Source organism: Lolium rigidum, chromosome 4 (assembly GCF_022539505.1).
Source record: "Lolium rigidum isolate FL_2022 chromosome 4, APGP_CSIRO_Lrig_0.1, whole genome shotgun sequence".
Classification (NCBI taxonomy): Eukaryota; Viridiplantae; Streptophyta; class Magnoliopsida; order Poales; family Poaceae; genus Lolium; species Lolium rigidum.
The window spans coordinates 134,797,248-134,807,862 of NC_061511.1; the positions used below are offsets into that span (position 1 = coordinate 134,797,248).

Genomic DNA, 10,615 nt, shown 5'->3' on the forward strand with positions numbered 1-10,615 from the left:
AAAGTATACGCACTATTTCAGAAAAAAAAGTATACACCCTAAGCTGCTTAGCATGGACTGGTTTTGCTTAGCATGGACCGGTTTTGAATGCACTGCCACGTACTCATTTTCTATCCTAAACATGTATGTGCTGCTTCTTGTAACTTGATTTTCGATAAATGAAATTTATGGTTGCTCTAAAAAAAAGTACTCCGTGTCAGAAAGAAAGAAAACAGGTACTGTCGTCTCGAAGAGTCAGCACTGAGATACTTCACGAGCAATTGACACAAAATCCATATTATCCGATGCGTAAACACCGAGTTTTAGAGCGTAAATCGCTTCGCTGGCGATGGCATAGTTGTGGATATGAAACGGATAAGTATTTGTTACTACTCCCATCTGGCTGGATTTCGTGATTAGACCGGAGCGTTTGCGTATATAAAGACGAGATTCAGGACAATCGCGGGCAATAATTTCGCTCCGTTAACTGTTCCTGACCACACACGTATATTGAGGGCACGACAGCAGGTAGAGACAGAGAGAAGGAGACTCGGCAGAGATCAATGGAGTGTGGTCGTGGCCCGCCGTGGACCAGGCTGCCGGCGCTGATGCTTCTGCTGCTGGCCTGCGCCGTCGCCGGCGGCGAGTGCAGGGTGGTGCACGTCGGAGAGGCGCACCGGAGGAGCATGCTGGCCAACGGCCTCGGCTCGACTCCACCCATGGGGTAAGCTTCTGCCGCTGCTGGTAAACTGCGGTGTAACTAAGCTTAATCCCTGCAGATCAAATCCCATGTACTAATCGCGATCGATCTCTTCTCGATTCTCAGGTGGAATAGCTGGAACCACTTCGCGTGCGACGGCAACGGCGAGGTTGTCATCAGGGAGACCGGTACTGCTGGCTGCTAGTCTCTTTGCTCTTTATCTACTGGGTTTCATGAGATGTTTAGCTGTTCTTTAATCGCAGCTTGTAGTGATAAACTAGTATGGCACTTTATTATTTAGTTCTCTTGTTCGTTAATTTCCTTGTGTGTCTGATCGAGCAGCCGACGCGCTTGTCTCCACCGGGCTCGCAGCTGCCGGCTACAGATACGTCAATCTTGGTGCGTTGCTGCCACACTCTCATACGTCCTTGCTCATTGATTGTTCGTTTTCTTTTGCTATTCTGCTTTTGTACTGTCAAATCCTTTTTAATCTCTCACTTGTCTTCTCTGCTTTTGTATTTGTAAATATAAAATTGACTGAATACTGGTGTTTGAATTGAACTGAGCCGACTCTATGTGTTTTTGCTGTGTAGATGATTGCTGGGCAGAACCCGAACGCGATGCAAAGGTCTGTATAAAAATCTTTTCTTGGAATGTCTGAGGTCTTCTAGACAGTAAATCGCTGATTGGCAAGTACAAAATTGCTTACGAGGATAAACCTTTGTCTGCTGCAGGGCTATCTTGTGGCGAACAAGAAGACGTTCCCGCATGGGATCAAAGCGCTTGCAGACTACGTCCACAGCAAGGGGCTCAAGCTTGGGATCTACTCTGATGCAGGGTAAGTAGACACAGGATACTAGTTTCCGATCTACTTCAACTCAATTAGAAGAACAGTGATCGTCGTAACAGTAATTACCCTGTTCCCCTGATCGTGTTTTTCCTCTGAATCAAGATACAAGACGTGCGCGAAGGCTCAGCCTGGATCCCTCGGCTACGAGGAGAAGGACGCCAAAACATTCGCCTCCTGGGTAAGGATCGGTTTAAGCTCTCATCCATACATTCCACCCTAGAGTTTCTGCTGCGTGCGTTTTCTGAAACTCCATCGATCGGAATTGCTGGTGTTGGCAGGGCGTGGACTACCTCAAGTACGACAACTGCAACAACGGCGACCTGAAGCCGCTGCAGAGGTACCCTGACATGAGCAAGGCTCTGATGAAGACCGGCCGCCCCATCTACTTCTCGCTCTGTGAATGGTATGATGGTGTTGGTATATGCACACTGATTAACTGATCTTGAATCCTGCGTTCCTGATGTGTCGCCGTTGTTGAGCAGGGGCGACATGCACCCGGCGAAGTGGGGCGCTGCGTACGGCAACAGCTGGAGAACCACCGACGACATCCAGGACACCTGGGAGAGGTTTACAGCTTCACTCTGTATATCCATTGATGTAGCAGTACTCATTCAGAATGTTCAGAGACTGATAGTGGTATTGGTGTTTCAGCATGACGTCGAGGGCCGACCAGAACGAGGTGTGGGCGGAGTACGCGCGCCCCGGCGGCTGGAACGGTCAGTCCCTAAATTGTAAACGGTTGATCCGTTCGTCTGATCTAGGGTTGCTTTCTGACGCTCTGCTGGTTACTGTGGTGTGTGATGCAGATCCGGACATGCTGGAGGTGGGCAACGGGGGGATGACCAACGACGAGTACATCGTGCACTTCAGCATCTGGGCCATCTCAAAGGTCTGTCACTGACTGAATTGTACTCTGAATTCTATTCTATATGTGTGTTGCTCTACTGACAGCATTATATGCTTTCAGGCGCCTCTGATCATCGGCTGCGATGTGAGGCACATGTCGCAGAACACCTACGACATAATCGCCAACAAGGAGGTGATCGCCGTCAACCAAGGTGATTCCTGAAACTCTGTCCGTTTCGCGCTGAATTGCCGACCTTTAGCTCTGCCTGTTGACTCGTTGAACTGATCATGGTGTTGGCGCAGACCGTCTTGGCATCCAGGGGAAGAAAGTAAGGATGCAGGGGAGCCAAGAGGTAAGATGGCTCAGGAGCTTGCTAAAACTTCCCACGCCGTAACGGATTGTAAGCTGAACACTGATGGTATACATGACATTGCTGAAACGACCCTGTGTGATTGTGCTATGCAGCTCTGGGCTGCGCCGCTGACGGGGTACAGGATGGCGGTGCTGCTGGTGAACCGTCACGCCAAGGACGACGCCGAGATCACCGTGCACTGGGACGACATCGGTCTCCCCGCCGGCACGACCGTCGAGGCCAGGGACCTCTGGCTGGTACGTCTGCCTTTCCTACTTTCCTGGCATTTTCAGATGCCTTCCGGTTGCATTGCATGATCAATCTTAACCGTTATGTTGTGCTGATGTGGTTTTTGTTTGCTGCAGCACAAGACTCTGGACGCCAAGTTCACGGACAAGATGGCCTTCAACCTGACGTCGCACACGGCCAGGATGTTCGTGCTCACGCCTCTCGAGTCTCAGATGAACTAACTGAGCAATCACGTGGCACTGCAACGATTATTTGGCCGTATAGAAATTGATTTGTAGCTACATACAGAGGAAGGTTTTCTGTACTTCTAATTTTGGAACAAGTATGATTTTTATTGAAAATAAGAAGTGGTTATTTCTTTCGTATTCATTTGCGGGCTAGTGGGCGGGTTGAGTGCAAATTGCCAAAAGAGTGTTGTTGCGACAATTCGATGTGATGCAATCGATCTTGATGATGTCCTCCATCCTGGCGACAAGAACCTTCTTCCCTATGCGCTATTTGAGTCTTCCGCTTGGCATCACTCGTCTACGGGGAATTGACTTCCAAAAGTTGGAAGATAAAATTTTCGGAAAGTCACGTCTAAAAATTGGAGGGATTCAACCAAGGCTGTCGTAGGGTGCTTGTTTAGGCGGTCTTCACTTCTCAAGCTATCTACCTTCCTCATCTCCCTTGAACTTGCGAATCAAGTGTTAAATAAGATTAATTCGCTCCGTGCATACCTTTTTGGGCTGGTTGTGATAAAATTACCGGTGGCAAATGCATGGTTAATTGGGAGACCGTTTGCTATGAAGCTTTTTCGCCTTGGTATCATGTATCTTGTGAAATGTGCCTAGGCTTTGAGGTATAGATGGCTCGGGCTTCATTGGATTGATGACACAATAGAGTGGACTGGTTTTGGAAATACTTGCCATGAGAGTGATAAAGAGTTATTCTCCGCGGCCATGGTGGTCACGCTAGGCGATGGAGACAAGATGCAAAATTTTGGACACTGCCTTGGTTATTGGGTAGAGGACCAAAGGACAATACCCTAAAGCTTTCCAAAGGAAGGAAAAGGAAAAAAATAATGTTCTTTTCGTGACAACTTTTGTACTGGCCAACTTGACATGCAAAATAGTTTTGATATTGATAGTATTCATCAATTGGTCACACTTTGGGAGATGATCTGAAGTGTCAACCTCACACCCAGTACCCTCGGCACAATCCTTTGGAAATTCATCAATGATGGGTAATTACTCCGCCTCATCTGCCTACGAGATGCAATTCTAAGAAATCATTGTAAGCGTCAAAGATTGGTGGATAAGATTAGCCTTAGAGAGAGTGAAGCTCTGAGCTCGGTGGCTATGCTTGTGTCATGCGAAATTTGGAAAGATCGAAATGCGTGGATCTTCCGATATCACGTGACTACCATCTCTACTATCACCGCCAATATAAAAAAGGAGGCACGGACTTGAAGTATGGGCAGGCTAAATTCTGGAGGAAGGTAATTCCTAGAGAGTAGTTCCTCCTTACAAGTTCTAGGAGATGTCCTAGGCATTTCGGCTTACAAGACTTCTAAACTCTTCTTTTTAAGTCTTTTGCCTTGTTCATAAAAACTATACGGTCTAAATCTGACGTCGCTACTAGCAGGGCGTATCTTCTAAGAGCTCTAAGCTCCCAGTGTTTCAGTGTTTTGAGGGCTTGTGATTGCTCCACAGGTTTTACGTATTCGTAGTCGTTGGATCAAGATCGGAGGTGCCTCAAGCATCCATTCGGTCGGTTCAGGCTACAGGGGTCCACATCATCAAAAGAGAAAAGGAAGAAGCGAAGTCTTCCGCTCAGTCCACAGATGGCCACCGCCTCCTCTTCCGCCCGCAGGTCTGGCCGTCGGTGCTGCAGCCTCCTCTTCTGCTCCCACAGGTTTGGCTACCGGCGCTCCAGCATCTTCTTCCGCTCCCCCGGGAAAGGGCGCCGCCCCACGGCCGGAGAATCAGCGGCGGCTTGGTCCCTCCATGGAGGAGGAGGGAAGGTGGGGACGGCCTCGTTGAGACGGAGCTCGGCGGCGTGGCAGGTGAGCTCGAGCGCCTCACGCCACCATGTCCCGACGCGGATTCCGGCGGGGTGGTGTCAGATCCTCACACTGTAATACTCACGAATTCACCAAGGTTGGATACAATTCCGCAGCGTCACGTTGGGAGGAGAATCGCGGCCGTAGCCGGAGGAGGAAGAAGGGAGTCTGGGACAATGTCCAGAATACAATTAATCAATCGATACCCCTCATTCTTGGCCTGACCGTGCTTAACACCTGCTCCTGTCCTGAACCTAGTTGGTCCACTCTTGGGTTGTAGCTTGGGCCGCTTGATGGGCCTCCCGTATCCTTTGCCGCTCGTCCGTCCTCCTGCTTCACCTTAACGGCTTCGGAGAGGTACTCGGGTCGTGACAATACCCCTCCTCGGAGAACCAGCTTGCCCCCAAGCTGGTGCTTGCGGGAAAGCATTGACGATCGCGAACACGGGCTCCCATGATTGGCACTCTGGCGGTAACCCTAACCACTGGATACGTACCTGGGGTACTTGCTTGCTCCCCCTTCTGATGATGCGCTCATCGGTGACAAACAGTGGCTGGACAACAATACATGCATCAACAAATGTCAATGGTAGGTCAGTACTTACAATGTCTTGGGGACGAATGGCTTTTTTGATTTGGGACACATGGATGACGGGATGGATGCGGGAAGACTCGGGAAGCTTCAGCTTGTAAGAGACGTTGCCGACCTTGCTGAGGATCTCATATGGTCCAAAGAATTCAAAGCCCAGTTTCTGTGAGGCTCGTTGCGCCACTGACACTTGCACATATGGCTGTAACTTCAGGTACACCCATTCGCCCACTTGGAATGATCTTTCTAGTTGCTTCTTGTCTACTTGCGCCTTCATGCGCCGTTGAGCTCGCTCGAGGTGATGACGAATTAGTGGCAACAGGTCAGCACGCTGATAGCGTGCAAGACACACGTCCGTTGGGAACCCGAAGAGAAAGGTGTGATGCGTACAGCAGCAAGTTTTTCCTCAGTAAGAAACCAAGGTTATCGAACCAGTAGGAGTCAAGGAACACGTGAAGGTTGTTGGTGGCGGAGTGTAGTGCGGCGCAACACCAGGGATTCCGACGCCAACGTGGAACCTGCACAACACAATCAAAGTACTTTGCCCCAACGTAACAGTGAGGTTGTCAATCTCACCGGCTTGCTGTAAACAAAGGATTAGATGTATAGTGTGGAAGATGATGTTTGTTTGCGAAGAACGGTAAAGAACAAGTATTGCAGTAGATTGTATTTCAGATGTAAAGAATGGACCGGGGTCCACAGTTCACTAGTGGTGTCTCTCCCATAAGATAAATAGCATGTTGGGTGAACAAATTACAGTTGGGCAATTGACAAATAGAGAGGGCATAACAATGCACACACATATCACGGTGGGAACGTGTAGAACACGGACACGACCAAGGGCGACGTGCTCCCGAACGAAGTGAATGTCGAGCTCGATATGCTTCGTCCTGCGATGATGTACGGGATTAGCCGAGAGATACACCGCGGAGACATTGTCGCAGTAGACAATCGTAGCCTTCGGAACCGGGCAGTGGAGCTCCTGTAAAAGCTGTCGTAGCCAGGAACACTCAGCAACGGCGTTAGCCACAGCCCTGTACTCAGCCTCGGCGCTCGAGCGTGAAACGGTGGGTTGTCGCTTAGACGACCACGATATCAGGGAGGGACCAAGGTAGACACAGTAGCCGGAGGTAGAGCGGCGCGTGTCAGGACACCCATCCCAGTCGGCGTCGGAGTAGGCGACAAGGCTGGTATCGGAAGAGGCCGTCAGGGTGAGTCCCATGGACATGCCACGGATGTAACGTAGGATCCGTTTTACCAGTGCCCAATGGAGCGTGCATGTGGAGGCACACCTGCCGAACATCGTACTGAAGGTCCGGCCTCGTCAAGGTGAGGTACTGAAGACCACCAACGACGGAGCGATAGAAGGCAGCATCGGACGCCGGAGAGCCCTCAACGGCGGATACCTTGGCCTTCGTGTCGACAGGTGTGGAAGTGGGCTTGCAGTTAAGCATGCCGGCGCGCTCCAGCTGCTCATGCGCATACTTCTGCTGATGCAAGAAGAACCCGGTGGCGGTGCGGACGACCTCGATGCCGAGGAAGTAGTGGAGGGCCCCCAAGTCCTTGAGGGCAAACTCAGCGCTGAGCTGCGCGGTGATCTCGCTGCGGAAGAGCCGTCGAGGAAGCGATCGGGATGATGTCGTCGACGTACGGAAGGAGGTATGCGAGTGGCGGCGCCCGGTGGTACACGAACAGGGAGGCGTCGGACCGTGTAGACTGAAACCCTGCTGCTGAAGAAAACCCGCCATCCGCTGGTACCAAGCTCGAGGAGCCTGCTTGAGCCCATATAGAGAACGGGAGAGCAGGCACACATGGTCCGGGAAGGCGGGATCGACGAAACCAGTAGGCTGCTGACAGAACACTTGCTCAGTGAGATGCCCGTGCAAGAATGCATTGGACACATCGTGTTGTGGGTATACTTCATGGGTGTACCATCGACAGTGCCTAGATCCGGCAAGCCCGGGTGGCCCACAGATGGTGATGAGGCATGTGGCCCATCGGGCGGCCCGGCTTGCTTGTTGATCATGAAGGAAGAAGTCCAGCCCGGGATCGGTAAGCCGGATCCGTACCAACATTAGGAGTAACCCGGATCCATGGAGGCCCATGAGGAACCCGGATCCGATGACGACGTATATGGAAGGCGGATCCGTGACGTGCACGGCAAGATATTGTACCGTAGTTAGGCTATACGTAATCCGGCTAGGACTCTCCATGTAAACCCTAGATCCGTGCGCCTTTATAAGCCGGATCCCGGGAGCCCTAGAGGCACAACCACAACTCATTGTAACAACGCGAAAGCGCCCGGATAATTCCGGACAAGCGGCGGTAGGCCCCGTCATCGTGCGGGTGTTCCGAAGCCTGGGTAAATCGCGTACCACCGTCCCGTGTGCACTCCGCCCTATGGCCCCTACTTCTTCTCCCCTCGTGAGGATCCCTCCTCCGAGGTACCGTCGATTAGGCAACGACAGTTGGCGCCCACCGTGGGGCCTGCGGCGTCTGGAGGCCGGAACCGGGAGGGTTCCGCCATGGGAAGCTACGACGACACCATCGCTGTGGGGCGTGTCCTTTACGCCGGAAATCTGCCAATCGTCCCTCCGGATGAGTGTTGGATTCCGGCTAAAACCGACCCCGTCAAGCTCTCCATCGTCCCGAGTTGGCGGCATACACATCTTCATCGGGGAAACCGTCGATTCCGACGGAAACCCACCGGTAAGTAGCGCCGACGCGACCGCCGCCGAGCAGGACACGGTCGCGAAGATCCGATCGCGAGACGCAGGAACTTCCTAGCGAAGATTCCGCCTTAGATCCGAAAAAATCAAAACCCACCCAATCCGCCCCGAGCAGGAGATAACGGTGGAAGACCAATGCGGATCCGCCTGGGTCTCCCAGGTGTTAGAGAAGCAAAGGTGTCACTTCGTACACTTCTTGGCCCATACCGCCGGAACCGCCCCTCAAGAAGCCGGAGCTGGTCCCGAGCAGGTCATGGCCCCGGAAACTAACGCTGCTCCGGATCAGCAAGAGGATGTCGGAGAAAGCGAAACTCCGGCTGAAGAGTCGATTTTGGGAAATCTAAGCCCAATTTCCGGCGACACCCCATCCATGGACACTGAAGAGTTCGATCGCAAGGTGAGGGAATATGGATACGGTGGCCAGCCTGAAGTTGATTCCGCCCAGCCAAAGCAGGTGCTTGCAACTGTAGCGGCGCTCGGAGAAAACGGATCAGAAGAGGCAGGCACCCAATCCGACCCTCAGCCATCCCACCACGGATCCCCGATGACGCGGGAGCGGCCCCGTAGGGATTCTTCCTCGGAGAGCCTCCTGTCGCCTGAAGAGATGGTCGCGCAAGCAGGCATGGATGGAGTTTATCGCTCGGATATTCTTAACAAACCCATCACTCCCGAAGACGTAGAAGCCTTAGAAGCTAAAAGAGTTGAGCTGCTGGCCACAGCCAAGAAGTTTAAGGACACCGCAGCCGCCATGCTGGAGGAAAGGAAGCATGCCGCAGTTTTTGTGGAAAACTTCATCCAGCGTGAGCAGGAGGTGGACGAAGGACTGGCGAAGGTCGAGGAACTCCGAAAGCATTGGGAGGACAAGATCGTTGAAGCTGATCGGGAGGTAGAAAAGGTCCGTCGTGAGTTGATAGCTCCCCGCAGGATCACCTTCGTAACTCCAACGGATCAGCAGCCGTTCGCAACCCCAAAAGTGTAACACCCCAAATTTCAAAACAAAGAGAAAATAAATTTCCTTTTTCCAAAAATGAGAACCAACAAAAACTTTTCCTGTATAGGGTGCTATGCTTAGTGCTCCTACCTATTACTTGTGTTTTTGCCATGATGAGTGTTATTATGCTGATGTGATAAACCCTAAAACCCTAAAGTGATCAAGTGAAGATCACAAAACCAAATAAAATTAAAAGAGAAAGAAATCAAATAAGAAAAAAAAACCTAAACCTTGATCTTCTCAAATACAAATGGATCTATTTTGAGAAACCAAAATAAAGAAAAAGACATATATAGGCATATAAGCTCTAATAGGTAAATCTTGAACCCTACCTTTATTATTTTTGCTAAATGGTGGTGAACCATTGTGAACCCCACAAAACCCTAGACCTCATACTCTCTTGTCACAAATCTTTGAAAAACCAAAATAAGAAGAGGTGATTTTAAATAAGAAAAAGGGACATATGCAAGCCCATGGCTATTTTGTGTAAAAAACTAAAACTTTGTTTGCTTACCTTGTGTAGATGATTGGAAATACCTCAACACACTCAACCAAGTACTCCTCAACCAATTCAAGTGAGAAGAAAAATGAAATCCAACATATGCATAGAGGCATATGTGGCACTTAGCCAAATTATCAAATCTTGACCTAGCCGCCCCCATTGTCCTAAAATGGTTTGAACCTTTCACTCAACTTATTCTAACACCAAATAAACCTCACCCTTGTCAAAGTGAGGCCAAGAAAAATAAAAGAATAAATAGTTAGAAATTCACAAAAACCCTCACATATGGTTTATGCCATTTTCCCAAATATTTGACCTAGACCAATTTGGCCTTCACCAAGAGTTGAATAAGGATACCAAACACTTATTACAACTTTTGGAATCAAAGAAACACAATTCAAATGAATTTCAAACTCAAAATTGGCTCACATACAATAATGGTCAAATCTGTCTTTTATAATCTGGTCACTACTTTGAGCCTTTGTATCTCAAGATTCTCAAACCAAACTTCCTCAATTCTTTGCATGTCATCTAAGAGTACATCAAGATGAACAACTTTGGTAAAGACCATCATGCCAAATTCACTTTGGATCAAAATCTATGCTCATTTAAAGTTAGGACTTTTTAATATGAGGAACAATCTCACACTTATGCCAATTTTGCAAATTTTGACCCTAGACCCTTTTTGACTTCACCATTACTTGTAATATACTATTTGATGGTTATTACAACTATGGGGATGCAAGGAAATACCAATTGAACCAAACCCAAATTCAAATTTTAG

The 10,615-nt window shown here is 49.8% G+C and overlaps 1 protein-coding gene across 1 annotated transcript; it reads left to right on the top strand.

The window, feature by feature from the left end:
• Nucleotides 1-429: 429 nt before the first annotated feature.
• Nucleotides 430-3,346, top strand: LOC124705701 (alpha-galactosidase-like). Its single transcript, XM_047237409.1, has 14 exons — nt 430-703; nt 806-867; nt 1,022-1,078; nt 1,273-1,307; nt 1,414-1,517; nt 1,632-1,707; nt 1,808-1,932; nt 2,012-2,095; nt 2,181-2,245; nt 2,336-2,418; nt 2,497-2,587; nt 2,679-2,728; nt 2,842-2,985; nt 3,094-3,346. The coding sequence occupies exons 1-14, from the start codon at nt 543-545 to the stop codon at nt 3,196-3,198; spliced, it is 1,242 nt and encodes a 413-aa protein (XP_047093365.1). The 5' UTR covers nt 430-542; the 3' UTR covers nt 3,199-3,346.
• Nucleotides 3,347-10,615: the final 7,269 nt, after the last annotated feature.